Raw genomic sequence first — 18,880 nt, 5'->3', positions numbered from 1 at the left:
GGCGGAGAGGGGCCGGGGAGCCGCCAGCCCGCGGGGTCGGAGCCGGGCGGGGTTGGGGCCCTTCCCTCAGGTGCCTCAGAGGCGGCGGGAGGGCCGGTCCCCTCGCCGGGAGCAGCTGAGGAGCGGCGGGCCCGGGTCCCCGCCGAGCAGTGCGGCGGCCGGGTGCCCTGAGGGGAGAGGAGGGCGCTTGGTGGGTACGGAGGGGATCCCAGCTGCTGCCGTGGACGAGAGATAGCACCAACGGGTTCTTCTGTCAACGGGGCTGCACGCTGTGGTGTGGCTAAAGGTCTCGGTCGGCGTTCCCCCGTTACAGAGGGACGCTGCTCCTGTGTACGACGCGGGAGGACTGCAAGTCGAGGGGGGGAAGAGGGGTACTGTGCAGCAGGGGTAGCCCCAAGGCAGCCGAAGCTTGTATTTGCTGCTGCTTCCTGCAGCCCACCCCGCTGCGGCTTACACGGCCCATCAAAACTGAATTTGGCTTCTTTAAAGCGAGCTGCCTGACAAACCAGTCAATCCCCCCTTCTTCGTGAGGGCATGTCATAGCAAAGCCTGAGGAGTTTGGGGATTTAATTTTTAATAGAGCCAGAAAATAGGGTTTGCTGGAGGCTCTAAATCTTTCACTTTTGCCCAGAATTTACAGTGTGGTGTTCTGAATAGTTTTGTATCCGTATGTTCTTTTCTCTGAGTGTCTGTTGCAACCCAGTGACACGCTTGAACTGTTTGAAATATTTTATCTTTTAAATAGTTACTTCTGTTTCAAAATTGAGTTCCAGGCATAAGGAATGAAACTGGATTCCAGTTTCTCCGGCAATATGCCTCTTTATTTCCTCTTCAGTTACTTGGCAGCATGTGTGTGCTCTTCTAACAAGTGCTGTGCACGCGTGTATAAATTCTGCCCCCATTGAGTTCAGTGTAAGTAGACTGTCCTCTGAATTACTACATGCATTTTCTCAGTACCTCTAATGTATTTAAGTATCTTTTTCATATATGTATTCAAATCTTGTGATATCACAGAGAATAACTTAATGTTCCCTTCACTTCAAAGTGCTTGAGGAATCTTAAAACTTCTTAAAACTGAGCTGCTCACTCCCAGGACTTCCCATTTTTGGCTTGTATTAATGATGCATTATTGATAGGCAATCAAAACAAAAATCATTGCCCATGTAAGATCTTAACCAAAAAGCGTACCACACTATTGCCAAGGTATCAGAACTATGCCAATTATAATAAAAAGATATCAGAAGAAATGTACAAAATCTATATTTTTAGAGTTGGTGGAGGGGAAAACCAATGCTTTTCAAACAAAAAATATCCTTTAGATCCCTTATTTTCAAGTTGTGATGCATGGCTTCAATATGTAAAGAAACTGCCTCACCTGCCTTAATTAAACTAAGATAATTAATTTGAATGTGTAGCATATTTTTTTCTCCCAATCATATTTAAATATGTGATCATAAGGAATAAGAAAGCTACAGCAGTTACTTCACTTCTGTTAACGATATTGAATATCTCACCTTCCATGAGCTGATCCGAGGAATGTTTTGCCAGCAGAGAAGGGAACGGTCTTGGAAAGTTTGAGCAAAAGCTTCTTGGGTGGAACTGCAGGGGCCTTAAATCACAAATTGCATTTCTCTGAGTTGCTACTCCACAAGCTACTGGAAGGGGATTCCTGCATGTGACTCCTGTCTGGTAAATCAGTGGATAGAACATCTGTTATCTGTCCTGCATTGTTTGCAAATACAAATTTCCTCAGAGTATTTGTAGATGTTGCCTGAAAACTCCCCTGAAGGAAATAGTGTTTACAACAAAAGTCTAAGACTGCTTCAGGGGGCTATAAAGAGGAAATGTTTTAACCCCTAGATATGTTCCTAGAACTGAAAAATATTTTGCTTTATAAAATGCCCTTATTCTAACCAATTGAATGGATATGGCTGCAAAAGCACTGCTGAAATCTGCACCTAATATATAAATTGATTGCTGTGAAAATTCGAAACTATTCCTGGTAAAGGTTATCCTGGGTGGAGTGTCAACCAAGTCCTATCTCTGCAATATGCTTTCAGTGTCAACTTCAGTCAGTTTATGGTGCTGTCTTGCAAGGTACAGAACCAGGCTGCTTTTTTCTGATGATGAGATGCAGCTATTTCCACACATTTGTTAGATCAGCGTAGTTACGGCTTCTGGTATGGCAGAGCTGTAATCTTTATGATTTCCTGGAGGTGTCCATCTGTGCTTCCTCAGACTCTGCGTTTTGTAGCCTAAACAGCTAGAGCAACAGGATGAAAAAGAATGCAGCAGTCTGCAACTGGAGCAGCTAATTACAACTACAGAGCGAGTCACTGATACTGCTATGTAAAGGCTGCAATTAGGTAGTGGTTCCTACAAGAAAAAAACTAAAGTATTTATCATTTCATTATTATCTAATAATAACTAGTAACCATTATGTGCTTAGCTGAGTAATGAAGAAATATTTACTCAACAAGAAGTCATTAAAAATATACAGTATGCCAATTTGAAAATCCTGAGGGAGCCCCTTTTGAAATCATGGTGCAAAATAGGACAAGAAGTTATTGTCTCAAATGAGTGGATGGAGACAGAGCTAGCAGTCACCAGCCTAAAAAGCTCTCTTGTCCTGGGCTCAGAACGCTTTCCTGGTTTGTCTCTGCTTTCCACTTTGAATGGCTCTCTTACATAAGCCAATATTACTATTTTTCCTTTCAGGTCACTTCTCATAGTCTTGTGTGGTTATGAAGAAAAAGATGAAGACTAAAAACTCCTGTCTTTTTCAGTTTTACAGAATATAGTGTGTGCCCTCAATCTGGAAGTGTCCCAGGAGAGTACAAGAACTGCCCACTAACGCTGTGGTCCAGGAGGCTGGTACATATCCCTTGCCAGCGTGCAATTGAGACACTGCCGGCAAGGTTGCACGAGTGCTGAGAAGTGATTGTGGATCCTACAGGTTAGGTAAAGATTTAGTCTAAGCAGGGTAAATATGGTTGGATGTTCATGTGACTGTAAAACTTGGGCTTCAGTCTGTGCCCTAAGGCATGTGTACTGCCAGCCATGACTGAGGCTGCCTGTGGTGTTTACAGCCTGGAGTGTGCTGACTCTTCTTTGTGCCCAGCCATCACACTGATGATCTGTAACTGAAGTTAAATAGCTATAATTCCAGCTAAAGACTCAGCAGCTCTCTAAGCTTTTCTGTTTGTCTGTCAGGTTGAACGTGGAAGGCCTGTTAATTTCCAAGAGGACTCACTGTCATAATGAAGCCAGAATTTGGTAGTTATTATTGAATTACGCTTTTATTTTCTTAAGCTTGGCTCTTCTTGTTCCCTAGCAACGTTGCTATCAGTGCTGCTGGCAGCACCTGCTTCTTGTGGTGTTCAGCCAGCTGTTTACTGTGAACAGGCCTCTATACCATACTTAACTCTGAAAATAACTGAGTTGCCTTCATGACAGGCAATTTCTAAACTCATCCTTAAGAGCATGCAGGACTCCGGAGTGGATCAGGAGTTCACCTCATAGGTCCCATTGTTAACCTAGGAACTATGCAGTGCAATTTGTACAGTCGACAATGCTTGAGTTGTCTAATTGCGTATGTGCTTGAAAATGATAAATGTTAACTCAGTTGTGCAGTAAAAGAGCCCAGCAAGTAACAAGTTCTATTATTAAGAGAAATGGAGTTCAGCAGTGGGTCATGCCGAAGAGGAAAAGTTCTGTTACAGTCTGGCTGCCTGGTTGTGTTACGTGATCCCAGTATTATCCGCAGCTACTTCCAATTACTGTAGTGTATCTAAAGAAAAGGATCTTTATTTATATGACCAAAATACACTGCAAAGTTGTGGTGGGTTAACCCTGGCTGGATGCCAGGTGCCCACCAAAGCTGTTCTATCACTCCCTCTCCTCAGCTGGACAGGTGAGAGAAAATGTAACAAAGAGCTTGTGGGTCGAGATAAGGACAGGAGAGATCACTCACCAATTACTGTCACGGGCAAAACACACTCAGCTTGGGGAAAATTAACTCAATTTATTACAAATCAACCAGAGTAGGGTAATGAGAAATAAAACCAAATCTCAGAACACCTTCCCTCCACCCCTCCCTTCTTCCCGGGCACAACTTCACTCCCGGATTCTCTACCTACTCCCCCCCCCAGCGGCGCAGGGTGACGGGGATGGGGTTTATGGTCAGTTCATCACATGTTATTTTCTGCCACTTCATCCTCCTCAGGGGGAGGACTCATCACACTCTTCCCCTGCTCCAGAGTGGGGTCCCTCCCACGGGCTGCAGTTCTTCACAAACTGCTCCAGTGTGGGTCCTTTCCACAGGCTGCAGTCCTTCAGGCACAGACTGCTCCAGCGTGGGTCCCCCACGGGGTCACAAGTCCTGCCAGAAAACCTGCTCCGTGGGCTCCTCTCTCCACAGATCCGCAGGTCCTGCCAGGAGCCTGCTCCAGCGTGGGGTTCCCACGGGATCACAGCCTCCTTCGGGCATCCCCCTGCTCTGGCGTGGGGTCCTCCCTGGGCTGCAGGTGGAGATCTGCTCCCCCGTGGACCTCCCTGGGCTGCAGGGGGACAGCCTGCCTCACCACGGTCTTCACCACGGGCTGCAGGGGAATCTCTGCTCCGGCGCCTGGAGCATCTCCTCCCCCTCCTTCTTCACCGACCTTGGTGTCCGCAGGCTTGTTTCTCTCACATGTTCTCACTCCTCTCTCTGGCTGCTGTTTCTGTCTGTCCCCACTTTTTTTTCCTTCTTAAAAATGTTATCACAGAGGCGTTACCATTATCACTGATGGGCTCGGCCTTGGCCGGCGGTGGGGCCATCTTAGAGCTGGCTGGCATTTGTCGGACACAGGGGAAGGTTCCAGCAGCTTCTCACTGAAGCCACCCCTGTAACCGCCCCCACTACCAAAACCTTGCCACACAAACCCAATACAAAAGTAAATTAGCTTTAGAACTGCAAGCTGATTTCTTTATATAATTGTACATGGAAACGAGCCAAATTTCCATTTAAGGATTTTGCCAGGAAACGTATACATACATAAAACTGATACAATGCCCAACACCCAAAAGTAGCTAAACAGCAATACTACGAATTAGAGTTTCACTTTCATTACAGTAAAAAATGGTTTAGTATTTGCCTAGGAAGAATAGTAACAGTACTGTATTGGACTACATTGAACATACCAGGAAAAAAGCAACACAGCTCCTGTAAGGAAAGTCAGTTTGCATCTTTCAAAGCTGATGTATTTTTGCAAATGTTCGTTTAAAAAAAAAAAAAAAAAAGACAGGCTAGGGTTCCTCACACCTAAATTTAGGCAATGGAGGCACTTATATTTGTTGTTGCTCTACAGTCTTTATGCAACCACGAGACATAAGTAAGTGGGCTGATTCACCCTTGAAGCTGCCTGTTGACTGCAGAGGAGGTTGAAGATCACCATTTTCTTAAGTGATGTGAGTCAGTCATATTCCTTCCAGGGGAAGTAAATTACCACAAAGGCAGAAAACTTGGGGTCTAATTTTGTCAATGCAGAATTAGTGAAATTTACCTGTGGATAGCATGGGGATCATGTAACAAAATTCACGTAAAACTTAAAATAAAGCTTAAGCCAGCAAGAGATTGTTCTGACATTGTGAATAGGTCTGATTTCTAATATTATGAGTGAATTCTCCTGATACTCATTAGGATTTCCTCATGTCCTACAGTTTTTAAATAGAGTTTCAGAGTAAGACTAAAACTGGAAAAAAAGTTAAGATTGGGATTTTCTAGCTATGGTTACTGGGATAATATATTTTTGTAACAATTTAAAGAAAGGACACCAATTTTTTCAGCTGCCACACCAGAAAGGCAAGTGCTGCAACATGGGCTAACAGTTCAGAATCCCTCCATATTCAGTTACAGGAACAGAAGCATTTCTCCCCAAAGAGACTGCTGCTTTCAGCTTTGAAGTGCAGCTCATCAAAGGAGCTCCTTTGTGGAAAGAGTTTTCTAATCTCAAAAAGTGGGGAAGTTTAGTTCCAGAGACTACATCAAGAGTGAAAAAATTATATTCTGCTTTAAGAATGAAAACAAAGATTCTTGTAGCATTATATAAAGCATTTAGGAAGAAAAGATGATAGGTATATCCTAAAAAAATCGCCCAAACCCAAACCTAAATATTATATATTCTCCAATTTTATAATACATAGATATTCTTATTCTTTAAAGTGATCAAAGATTACAAATCCAAGACATTTAATTTAAATGTGTAAACGTTAAACACAGAACTACTCAAATCAGTTAGAAAATAATCCAAGTTTTTTCTTCCCAAATAACAGATGATGAGAAAAAGATGTGAAAAATTATTTAGACTAAATTAGAATGTTAAAAATTTTATAATATTGATCCATGTAATTTATTGCCAGTACTTCTGATAGGACTAATATTTTCCTTGAAGTCTCAGGTACATATAGTACACATATGCTGAAGTAACTGAAAAAATGCGAAAGGAAGGAGTCAATCTGATAAGGCAATTTCTATGTTGGCACTGATTGCAGCTTGGTTTTCAATCATCTTTGGGCTTTTTTTTTTCCAAGTATACGTTCTGGGTACAATTCCTGCTACAGAAAAAAAGCCATGCAGTTCTCAGGACATAATTCTTCCCTGTGCTATGAGATACTGTCAGATGGGTCAGCTAGAGCAGTTTTCTGCTAACCTGGAAAATTTACTGGCATCAAACTCTTACCACAGAAGTAAATGGAGCAATGCAGGCTGACGGGCCGAACCTGGCCTTAAGACTGGTTATTACGATGACATTTGATGAAACGTAGGATTCTTCCGCATTTTGCCCCTGTATCAAATATAGCCTGTTATTTCCTTCTTCCATAGGAGAACACAGTAATTTAATGTGTCAGAGTGCAGAGAGACAGCTCCTGAAAGCTAAGATTTCCCCACCATTGTAAATAATACTATGCAATTTCACACGAATTCTGTAATCTCCGTACTTGGAGTTGTCTGTTAAGCTAGGAAAGACTACATGCATGTGTGAGCAGAGACTCTGCAGAACTTTCTGCACAACTGGACTCACGAATATGTGCACTTTTAGCTTTTTCCAGAATACCAGATACCGCAAAGATCAGGAACGCAGTGGCACTGTGATAACGCAAATTCCTGTATTAATCCCAAATGCCAGATATTAACTATTTTTAGGAATACATTTTACAGAGTTCTCAGTGCTATTTGGTAGAAAATCAGGGTTTTTTCCTAGTTTCTTCAGGTTGGTTTTGGGCTGTTGCTGTTTCTTTAAGAGACTGATTCAGTAGTGGAACAGCTGCTGCCTGTGAAAACATGGTAGCTCAGTGCTTCTGAACTTTCTTCTCTCTTGTGAAAGACAAATGCCTACTAGCAAAAAACCAATGGGCACACTTTTTACTGAATAGGTAAAGTAAATGCAGATACTGTCATCTTCCGATTACTGTTCAGTTATTAATTCCACATGTAAAAATGTACAAATGAAGTAGAGGATGGGAGAAAAAGGCTGAGCCCTTGCAAAGCATGCAAGAAAAAACACGCAACACTCACTTCAGAACATTATAACAAAATGAGCTAGTGTGTTTTATTTTGGGTAACAGCCAAGAAATCTGACATTTTGCCCAATATGGCTTTCTTCTAAAATTAAAAAGTTGCATATACCTACAGTTGAGTCCACCGAGTACAGAAAATCTGCTCTGTACATCTTTAATCCACAGCAGCATCACCAGAGTACAGCTTTCAGTGGAGTTTTCAAGCTGAATTATAAGATAGAAGTTTTAAAATGTTCATTTAGAAGATTTTATATTGTTTATATGAAAACATACAAATTTTTCATTTATACATATACTACATATAAAACTCATTGTAATTAGCAAGTATCTTCATCTGGGTATTTACCTTTGTGCATATAGCAAAAAAAAAGGATGTAGTTAGGGCTTCAGATGAATTATTAAAGTTCAAGACCTTTGTATACGCTAACTAAAACCTTATTCAAATAACTCAAACATTTTTTTTCCTGCTTTTAAAAGATAAGAGATTCAGCTTAAAAATACATTCATAAAACAAAGAGACAATTTTCTCCCTGAGACTACCAGTGTGAGTTACTTTGTGGTAATCTTTGAATGAAAAAATATTTTAAAAGACAATAAGCTCTAGTATTCTATATGCTGCAGCAAATTTCTCAAGCAACACTGGTATCATAAAAGGTGTAAGTTGGAGAATCATGCTCACTAGCTGAAAAAACATCTTCATATATCAGTTTAAGAAGAAGAAAAAACTTTAATATAGCCAAGGGAAGGTGATTAAGTTTTAATGAAAGATCTGTAGCTGTAGTATGTATAAATGGGAAAAAGTTGGGTGGTGGTTTTTTTTTTTTTTTTCCATTTCAGACATGAATTTTATCCAAAGCAGGACTATATGCTCAAAATGTAGATTCTTGAGTTATGCAGAGATACTTAGTGCAGTATTCTAAATATTTCAAGCATTTAATTTTGTTAATATTCATAAAAGAAATACATAACTTGTGGGAACAGTTTCTCCTTAAATTCAATTTGATTATAACTAGATGGCAAAGTCTCATGAGCAACAGGTAAGGAAGGAGTCAACCCCCCTCCCCAATGAACAGCTCCTGGTTTGTGGCTTCTTTCATCCTCTTGTCAAAATCACTCTGCTCTGAAGGCTAGCAGCTACACTAGTTCTGATTTATTTCACATTCTTCCTCTTAAATGTTAGAAAGAGACACTTTTTAAACTGCCGCAAAGTAACAGAATAAAATTGGGATGCATTAAACATATCCTGCCCAAATTGGAGAAAGAATGAGATATATATGTACTTTTTCCTTTTATAATTTAAATCGTAGTTATAGTAACCATGCAGTTACGTTATTTTGGGGGGGGAAGCCTTACCTGAAATCAAAGAAAACACATTTATAGGAAAAAGGGGGAAAGCATTATATTTGTTCTACCAAAATTTATTATGTAGTCATTACAAAGTTTAAAGATTCTTCCATTTTAAATAAAAATAATAATTACACACATTATATAGTACCATGTCAAGTGATTCCAACAAATATAACATGAAATACAGTGCAGTTTCAAATCAGAAAGACAAATACTTTCTCATTCACAGTGTTTGACAAATTACAGGAAAGCTTATTCACATGAGGGTTTACTTAAGGTCATGCTCTTTATAAACAGTCCACATCACGCTGTGCCACAAAACCAAATCATCTCTCAGAACGTGAAGTATCGGGCAAACCACTCCTGGCGTTGTGGATCTGGTGAAGCCACTGGTGAAGCATCAGTCTGAGGAGGGCTAAATTCACAGAAAGAAAAAAAATAAAAAATTATCCCACAACTACACAAAAAGTACAAATGTCAGGAGAAAAAAACCCAGAGAATATTCAGTAAAGAACACAGTCTGTTTTTCCACGGATTAATTATCAGTGTGCCTCAGGACATGATTTAATGTCTCCCTATAGAATCTGTGATCATCCACTCCATTGGAGAGCATCAGCAGCACAGACAAGTCAGTTCAGAAGCCACATTACAGGGTGGGCAAATAATATTTTGGAAAACATAATTTAAAATCTCATAAACAGCTGTAGGTTTTCAGGAAGAATAAAAAGGGCTTTCTTGGAAAAGCGTGACTGTAGAAGGTCCTCTTTTAGCATCCTTTTCCTGTGGTAAAGGTAATTTTCAAAAATATGATGCGAGCATCATATTTGTAGACATGTGCTCACGAAGACTGGTTGGCAACTGAACAAAAATACACACTATTTTAATACTTAACACCGATCACAAATATCACTTGCATTGTTGTTCATGCACACATTTAAAATATGCTAATATACTAGGAAAAAAGAAACTGCTGCACTGCAAAGATTTGGTTCCCCCTTGAACACGTTAAAATTCTTACAGAATGAGCAAGAGAGAATAACTTAAATTTAATTACACAATTAGGTTCCTTTATCAATAAAAATCAGTAATAAAATAATCCCTACTGTATTACTGGATAATACAGAGCACAAAACAATTTGGAATGGAAACTCCAGGATCACAGTCCATGAGTTCATGCACATGCACATTCTAGATATCTGAGCACACTCATGCATATCACATGCACAGGAAAAAATAAGCAACAGTACTTTTTTTGAAAAAGATTGTTTTCTTGAAATAGATTGTTTTCCCTTATCTATTTTAGATTCTATTATTTCTTTACATTTATAATTAGTAGTTGCTAGGTATGTGGTCTTTCACATTAAACCAAAGGAGAGAGTAAACAACCGACTGTGGAACTGGTAATTACACATTGCTTTAAGTTGCCAACTTAGAAGTAAGAGATCAGCACCTACTAAATAGAGAGTACAGCACTTCAGTGCATTTAATATGTAGGCACGTAAAGCCGGAAGATTAAAATCCTGCCTCTAAAATGCCATTTTTAAGTTATTCAATTCACTATATTATTTTGTGAGATAATTACTTGAGACTTTAATGCTGGTTTTGATTACTGGCAGCTCAGCATTAAGCATCCAAGCATGCGCATTTCCTGTTGCTGTAGTAAGGTTACTCCTATGAAACAATCTGATACAGGTGAGGAAAGGGGAAACACAAAACATTCATGTAGCACAGAAAATAGTTTTCTTACTTAAAAACCATTATCACATAATACTAAGAAATTCTGTGCTAGTATCAATTCCTAAATGACAATCAGTAAATAACACAAACATTTAAAACAATTGTTCATAAACAATTGGAAGCACATGAGTTCTGTTAAAGTATCTAAAGAGGTTTTCAAAGTTCAAGACTTATGAAAAAGTGAGAGAATACTTCACATTTCAACAAGGTCTACAATAAAAAGGAATACTATAAAGAGGTTACAAATATAATGTAAAAATTAAAAATGCCATAAGAGTACTTGTACCTCTGAAAGGTTCATAAAACAAGTGGGATTCAGCTCAATAGGAATGCAAAATTTTCCTGAGTTAAGCAAAAAAAAAAAAAAAAAGAGAAAGAAAAAAGATTGGTGAGGCAGTGCTCACCTCAAAAACGTCTTGGGCTCTTTGGGTGGCATTGGCTGTGGTAGTGGTTTGCTGCTGTTGAACTCAATATCGTGGATGGGTGAGTTAGGAATGGGGTCCAGGCGGTTAGGATGTCCATTGCCCACCACTCCGCTAGATTCCAGAGCACTTAGATTGGGGACACTCACAAACCTGTTTGTTGATTTATCGTTCTTCTTCTTTTGCTGCATTAAAAATAACAAATGTAAGGAAGGCTTCTTTCACCAGGACAGATGAGGAAATTTGCAAATTGAAAAGTTTTACAGATGGCTGGTTTGGGGCTTTTTTGAAGGAGAGCAATTGGGACAGATTGGGCTTTTTTTCCAGTTGTAGTTTTACTATTTGCTTGACCAGACCGGAACACCACAAATTTTCACAGAAAAATAAAATTTCTGATCAAGATGATTAAGTTATTAAGATTTAGTGTCATAATCAATGAGTATATTATATGGGATCTTCCAATACAACATTTTGCTCTGTTTTAAGACATTGGAGATAGGAAGTTTTCCACAAAATTGTCCTTCAGTCTGTTAAACCTTTCATGTTTACTTAAATCTTTTCTTGATATCAGTGAAACAGCTCTGCTGTCAAACGTAATTACAGCACATTTCAATGACAAAAAAAGTGAATCTCTCCAACAGGTTTCACCCCATCACTGAGGCACATTTTGGTAACTGGAACATGGAACCTAGAAAAGGAGCTACATTTCTTTTAAAGCAATTATGCCCTCATAGTTAGCAAGCATTATAGCAATACTGCTGAAGATAAAAGGATTATTGCATAGTTCAGTTTCTTGCACAAGGAAAAGGCCAGGTTTGTAACACTAATACAGCTACTACTTCTAGACACCAGATGGCACAACTGAACATTTTTCTTTTCTTTATACTCTTACTGATACTATTTCAAGGGACTCGAAATACTGAAGAATTTTATTTTTATACTACTATTTTACTCTCCATAACACATCACTCAAAGGAATCAGTATTTATCATCTCTACTTTTATAGGTATTTTAATGTAGCAGGATGCTTCAAATAATTCTATAGCTTTTTAAAAATAGCTGTGTGACAGGATGCCATGTGTATTTTCTGACTTCTATCAAATATTCCATGTCCACAATAAAATATTAATATTAAAAAAGCCTTATTTCCAAAAATAGGATTTTTGAATGAATAGATTCATTTATTCTCATGAATTATGTATTATTTGAATATATAATAAATACTTTCATTCAATTACATATATGCAACCCTAACAAAGCAGCTAGGAGAAAGGGGATTATGAACTACACAAATTTGTCCTAAATAAAGTGAAAGACAAGTGGAATCTAATGTTGTTTCTATATAATAGTTTACAGCAGAATTCCACTTCAAACAGAAGAGCTGCTCTATTCGAGGGTGGGCACGAGTTCAGAGACAGAGTCCTATTGTTTGTTCGTACTTTCTTCTCTTTAGCTTTCTGCTAGCTTTGATTTCAGAGCCTGACCTCTCCAAGGTTGGCAGATGCAAATGCTACTAATTGTAGACACACTGGTGAGTGTGTTTGTCAAAACACAATTAAAAAACCCCAACAATTTAACAGAAAGCTGTAACAGAAAAAAGTCATTTTTAAGCATCACAGTGAAAGATCATTAGCTGCAAAGGATTAAACTAAGATTGTCCCATACACTTTACTTTTTCTGTAGTAGCTGAAGAAGCAAGGAATAACATTATGGTGGAAAAAAGAATTTGGTAAAAGTAACCAACTGTATGTAAAATACATCTGCAAGGTAACATACACTAATTAAAACAGTGTGTTAAACACACTGTAGTTAAATCTGTGTGCTTCATAGGTGGCCCATTTCTGGAAGACGCATATTATCCACATAAGTGCTTAGAAAAATACTACAGTTTCTATCTTATTCTCTATAAAACAATCTATGCTTCTGAAGCAGTCAAATCTGGAGAGACAAAATTGTGTGTATTGTTTCCATGAAATTCATGCAAAGTATTAAGAAACTTCAGATGTAACAGTGTAATACTAAACAGATCCATTGCATAAATTAGAGAAGCTGAAATACATACTGCAATGGCTGTAATTTTGCATTAATATGCAAAGCCTGTAGTAACTCATAAATTCTGTCCTTTTGTTACAAAAAAGAAAAGAGAATGAGATTTTCAGTTTCTTTGTAATTCATTCTCCCATCACACAGTATGTGCTTTGACAAAATAAAGTAACATAGTCCACAACTCATGAAATGAGAGATCAAAATGTTCTGCCATACAAGATGGTTTTAAAGTCTAAACAGTTTTAAGTGATAGAAGCATATTATAAAAATATATGAATTATCACTATGGAAATCTGATGCTGAAGTACTTTTCCCAAAAAGTTCAGATTTCACACAAAACACAAACTTATATACTTGATGGTTACATTTCACATCTTTATAAATGAGTCATTCAGACAAACTTCCAAAATTTTCCAACAAACTTTATCGCACAAAACCAAAGCATTCACATTGTATCTGGCAGTCCTGGCATTGTCTCTACTGGGCGCAAACTAAGTTCTTTTATGCAGTTCTGCATAAAAGCTAGGCATCCCCAGATAAGCTTATGAGAACTGCTGGGCTCCTGAAAAACGTAGAAGAATATTAATTTGCAGCAGAGTCTGCGCAGAACCAGGAAATACACTGATCTGAAACTAAAAGTCTTAGCTAAATAACACAGCCCGATCTCAAATAATGGAGCCAGACCTCCTTTTACGTAATGGAGCCTGAACCTTGATCACTGAAGCTCTCGGGCATCTGAGCTGCTCACGTTGTGCCCCTTGGGTTACCCTCTGCTTCAGAACCTTCCCCAGTTCTTCTGCCTCTACAGCTGGGACAAATCTCTTCCCTTTCCATGCAGGTGAAATAACCTAAGGGTTACCACAAGGAGGAAGGAAATGTCAGAGGACTCATTCTTACTCCTGAGGTTGTGAAAAGAAATAGAATTAAGGTACCCTACTGCAGTCTATTCATGTTCCTCGTGAAGGAATGCTGCTGGGCTTTTGAAGTGACAGGGAGGCTACTGTGCCTGCTTGTACAGTAGCCTTCACTGGCTGCTATTGAGCAGGATGAACTGGGAAAGGTTGCTGCCAAAGTGCTTTCACTTGTATAGGTGGTAACAATAACTGAGAAGGCTAGAGACTGACTTCTATCTCCTGGTGCCCCACCCGTCACTCCAGTTCTCCAGGATTACTCTGTCTTTCTCCATTCAGACTCATTCCATGCCCTTCTCATGCTCTTCCCCTTCCCCATTTTACCCTTATTCCCTTCCTTTAGTATCCCCTCTCCCTCTATCCTTCTAACAGTCTTCCATGCTGAGCACCACCTGAAAAATGAAATTGCCCTTGCACTTTCCAAAATAACCACGAAAACTTACGAAACTAAAACTGGTTATGGGTGTCACTGTTCTCTATTATATGCTACAGTCCTGCCCTGTGTTGCCTTTCTGTCACTTTTCTATTTTGGTTTTGCAGGTTTGTGAGAAGGAACTGTGTTTTATGTCATAAATGTCTAGCAAACTAGGGCAACAGTATCAGTGGATCTCTCAACAACGCAAAAGAAACAAACCTACACAAAAATAAGTAGAGACAAATGGAAAACTATGTTCCTTGTTTTGAACATGTCTTTTAAGAGTGATATATGTATACATGCAGGCACACACACATACGCATGTATTTCTTCTTTTTACTATATCCTAAGTTTAGATTTCTTTTTCTTCACTTTAGCAATGAAGTCCATGGAACATACCTTCACCAATGGATTAATAACACCAACATTAGGGCTTGCATTAAACATTTTGTTGTAGTTAGTCTCCCTGTTAACTAGCTCCAGTTGATAGAACTTTTTGTCCTCCTAAAAAGAAGAACAAATAGAAACTTCTTTTTATGCATTTTCAATCAGTTAGTGGCCAAATCTGCCTATAAAATTATTTCAAATAAATTTATGTTTACATTTTTAAAGAAACAGGTAATTCTAAAAATTGCATTTAATATTTAATGTTTTATATATTATTATATGTAATAACCTAAATAATTTCTATTTATGCAGTTCTGTTGCAGTTCTATGCTCCTGAGAATGAGCATAGCCTAATGGATTATGCACTCGGAAAGACTCAGTATAGTCAACTTCTGATCTCTAATTAATTTGAATTTCCTCATTCCTCCTTGCTTCTGAATCAGGATCTATTCAGACTAATCTGAGTCAGGGTGTTGTGCTCTGAATTTGGGAAGCTCAGTGGATAAGGAAATTGGTCTTAGAAACCTCATAGAAGAGACTATTTCTTATATGGCTTACATGGCTGGCTTATTCCAGGATTGGAGATAGGAGACATCTGATCAAAGTCATACTGAAATATTTTTTGTAATAATGTATTACGCTTGATTGTGCAAAATTCTCTCTATCTAATTAGTTTTACTATTAGGAGTCATTGGAACCACACGAATAATGCGTCAAAGAATATGAATAACATGCTAGCAGATTGGTTCTTTAAATACCTTTCAAACACTTTGAATTAGATTAACTTTTGTATCTGTCAAGATATTGAACCGAGAGAGCATGAAAGTCTTACAATCAATTTCTTTATGAGTTGGTCCCGCTCTGCAATTAGGTCTTTCAGTTCTGAGATAAGCTGCAAGTCTTCTGGTCTTGATTCTCTGTTTTTATATTTTTCTTCCATTTCTTCTAAACTTTATAGGAAAGAAGAATACCTCCTTTAGCCTGATCCAGTGTTAAATGATGAGTGAATAGTCATATCTTTGATTAGTACAAAAGAGAGTTCAGGGAGTAAAAACAGAAGATGACTTTCTTAACACCTTGAAGTAAATTAATTTTTATGTTATCATTCAGCTTTAGCTAGTTTAAAAAAAAAAAATCAACAATAACCATAACCTTTGCTTCAGTAACTAATAATCTGGACAAAATTCTAAAACTTAACATCCTTCTCATGCATGCAGTACTAGGTGTTTGAAAAAGGCCTCTTGGAAGTCAGACTGAAAATAAGGCATTCAAAACCATAACATCGGAGAATTACAGAAGACATAGCTAAGATTGATTCTTATGTAAAATATAGGGACTACACTGCATTATATTTAATATTAATGTAAATTTTAAAAGCTGGCAATTCACTTTTTCTTGATGAGGAAACAAAGCAGTGTCATTTTTCTTTTTATAGATGGCTACTCTGAATAAAGATGCATGCTTGTGATACTGGAGAAACTGGACAGACAGACACAGCTGGCACCGTCTTCCTCAGTTCATGCAGAACATACTAGAACAAAGATATCCAAAAACAGTGAAGACTAATAGGTAACTAATTCCTCTCCACAAAAGTAACTTAGTACGGTTAGAGATAAAGGAATGATCTGCAAAAGAAAAGCAGTAACACTTGCATATTAGGATACGGGGCTTAAGAGAAATGTAACAATCGATAAACATTTGAAAAAAATAGGAGGAAATTTGAAATGCCTGGTGGGAAAGCATTAAAGGAGAGAAGTGAAATAAGCCAAGTGAGAGAGGAATTGTGCATGTAACTGCATAAATATCCTTGATTCGCCTTAAAGAACAAGTTTTGAAGACACAACAATTTCAAATGACTGTGTCTTTCAAACATAAATATAGGGCTCATGATGCTAAACATTGTTGCAAAGGAAACTACTAAAACACTTGTGTCTCATATTCAGCCCTCATGTATATTACTGAACCAAGTTTCAGAACAGATTCAGGAAATTTAACAAACTTAATGAAAAAAGACATTAAAAAAAATCCCAAACAAACCCTGAGAAAAACCTATGAATTTAAGGTGTCTAGGTCAGCTCAAACTTAATTCCATGAGACACCTGGAAGTAGACATAATTTCTCACTTTAGATAAATATTTCCCTTCAGAAGCAGATATGTGATTTTTACTTTGAGTTGCTTCTGAAAAAACAGTTCATATTAAATTATAACCTTAAAATAACCAGTACCTAATCTGAGGAGATCATGTAATATATTTACATAAAACATTATGAATGTGAACATGACTGGTTGTATTTGCAGAGAAGGTATTTGACTCAGCAGACAGATACATGCTCAGCTGGCTTTGTTCTTGTGTATACATTTTATGCTGGGTTAAGCTATTGTATACAGATCCCCAGAGTATAGTACATAGTTATGCACAGCTGTCATTTTATTTTCAGATATTTCAGAGAGCTGGGTTTTTTTCTGTTTCAAAGACGTAACATGTAGTTTAAAGACTCTAGTTGCAGAGCCTAATTAGTGATACCCACACTCAGTTACTGTAAGATAGATTCTCCATTTCATAAATGTTCACAAGGCCATGCTTCAGGTGAGGCAAACCCGGAAACAATGACTTACGAAACAGCTACATAAAACTCTTCTTTTGGTTGTTTTTTTTTTTTTTAACAGAGTTTCCTCTGTTGTCAGCTCTTTGCTTCAGTGTAAGTAGAGAGAGATAACACTCTAAGTTGAGCAAGAACCAGGAGTAGGGAACCAACTACATTCAGAAAATTTCCAGACATTGAAAAACAAACAACTTCATGGGAGAAAAATTTAGGGTAAATGATTCCAAAACCTAGTTCTGGTGGCTGCTCATAGGCATGTTTCTCATACAACATAAATGCAGGAAACAGGAGGGAGGTAGTTTACACCTAATTTCCTGAATGGGAAGTTACCACATTTATGAGGGCACAAGAGTGTGCATGTGGACAGTTAATTACAAATGAGTAAGAACTAGAATTTATACCCATCTTATTTGAAGACAATTTCTGAGCGGTCATTATCAAGAAAGAATTATATGTATTTAGGCTTTATTGTCCTTTTTTAATTGGCATTTACTTTAAGAAGTTTTCTATCATATACTTAGAACCAATTATTTTCTCTGCCATAAATCTTTTGTACTGCAAATACAAATCCGTCAGTGACAACTCTGTGTCAGGAAGCCCTCAATACGCTATGAAATCTCAGCCAGAAACCCTGACCAAATGGGCTACATCACAGACAGAGATAAAGAATGAAGGATGCAGAAGAAGGAAAACACTGGCTGGATGACTCACTACTATGCCACTTCTGCCCAGAGGTGGTCTAACCCCAGATGGCATTTTGACTCAGAGATGCTCTAAGTATTCTGTTATCGTTATGCTCATATAATCCATTTTGGACACTAATTTTCCTTATGTTAGCAAACCTGAAAATGTTTGCATCACTCGTGCTATAATCAGACTTCTTAATAGCAAATGCTGTACTGTTTATAAACTTGCTAAAGGAACTCTTGTGTTCTCAAAAAAGATGTATTAAAGTTTGAGAAAAAACATCTGAAATAATGTTTTCTCCAGTTTTCTAAGAACTGCACAGATTTAATGTCTTTCCTACTTGAAATGTTCCAGTCTCAAATCCCTAAGAATTTATCTCACTAAATTCCCCTAAAGCTTATAGAATTGAGTTACTTAAAGAATGCAAGAGTAGGCCCCACACTTGATTGAGGCTTTTGCACATCTGTATCTCTGCAATATCTTTGGCAACTTATGGACACCAGAATAAACTATTCACTCAAACGCAGCTACACAGAAATTTTTTTAACGCAACAAAACTTACGAAATCTGTAAAGCTGAATTTATTTCCTTGAGCAGCTCTTGGGTCTTATTAAAATCTGCCAGCATGCTTTGTTTCTCTCTGATGTGATCTGCTGTCAAGACATCCAGCTCTTTCTCATGTTTCTTGCTTAAATCTTGCTCATGCATCCTGTTTAATTTATTTTTTGTTAAAAAAAGAGTTATTCTAAAATCAGACTCGTTTCTTC

General features: G+C 38.1%; 1 protein-coding gene across 3 annotated transcripts in view; it reads right to left on the bottom strand.

Annotated features, from left to right (window-relative positions):
* Positions 1 to 8,962: 8,962 nt before the first annotated feature.
* FAM184A (family with sequence similarity 184, member A) overlaps positions 8,963 to 18,880 on the bottom strand; it is a 48,497-nt gene continuing 38,579 nt past the window's right edge. Inside the window, exons 13-17 of one of the 3 annotated variants that reach the window (XM_010585849.1) lie at positions 18,676 to 18,822; positions 15,655 to 15,772; positions 14,835 to 14,939; positions 11,046 to 11,248; positions 8,963 to 9,319 (exon numbers count right to left, since the gene is read on the bottom strand). In XM_010585849.1, coding sequence (XP_010584151.1) covers positions 9,238 to 9,319; positions 11,046 to 11,248; positions 14,835 to 14,939; positions 15,655 to 15,772; positions 18,676 to 18,822 — 655 coding nt within the window. In that variant the 3' untranslated portion in view covers positions 8,963 to 9,237. The remainder of the gene's footprint in view (positions 9,320 to 11,045; positions 11,249 to 14,834; positions 14,940 to 15,654; positions 15,773 to 18,675; positions 18,823 to 18,880) is intronic. The other 2 variants (XM_010585850.1, XM_010585851.1) reach the window with 2 other exon arrangements.

This window comes from Haliaeetus leucocephalus, unplaced genomic scaffold, assembly GCF_000737465.1.
Source record: "Haliaeetus leucocephalus isolate CR32 unplaced genomic scaffold, Haliaeetus_leucocephalus-4.0 Scaffold130, whole genome shotgun sequence".
NCBI classification, from domain to species: Eukaryota; Metazoa; Chordata; class Aves; order Accipitriformes; family Accipitridae; genus Haliaeetus; species Haliaeetus leucocephalus.
This window is presented reverse-complemented; position numbering and strand designations above follow the sequence as displayed.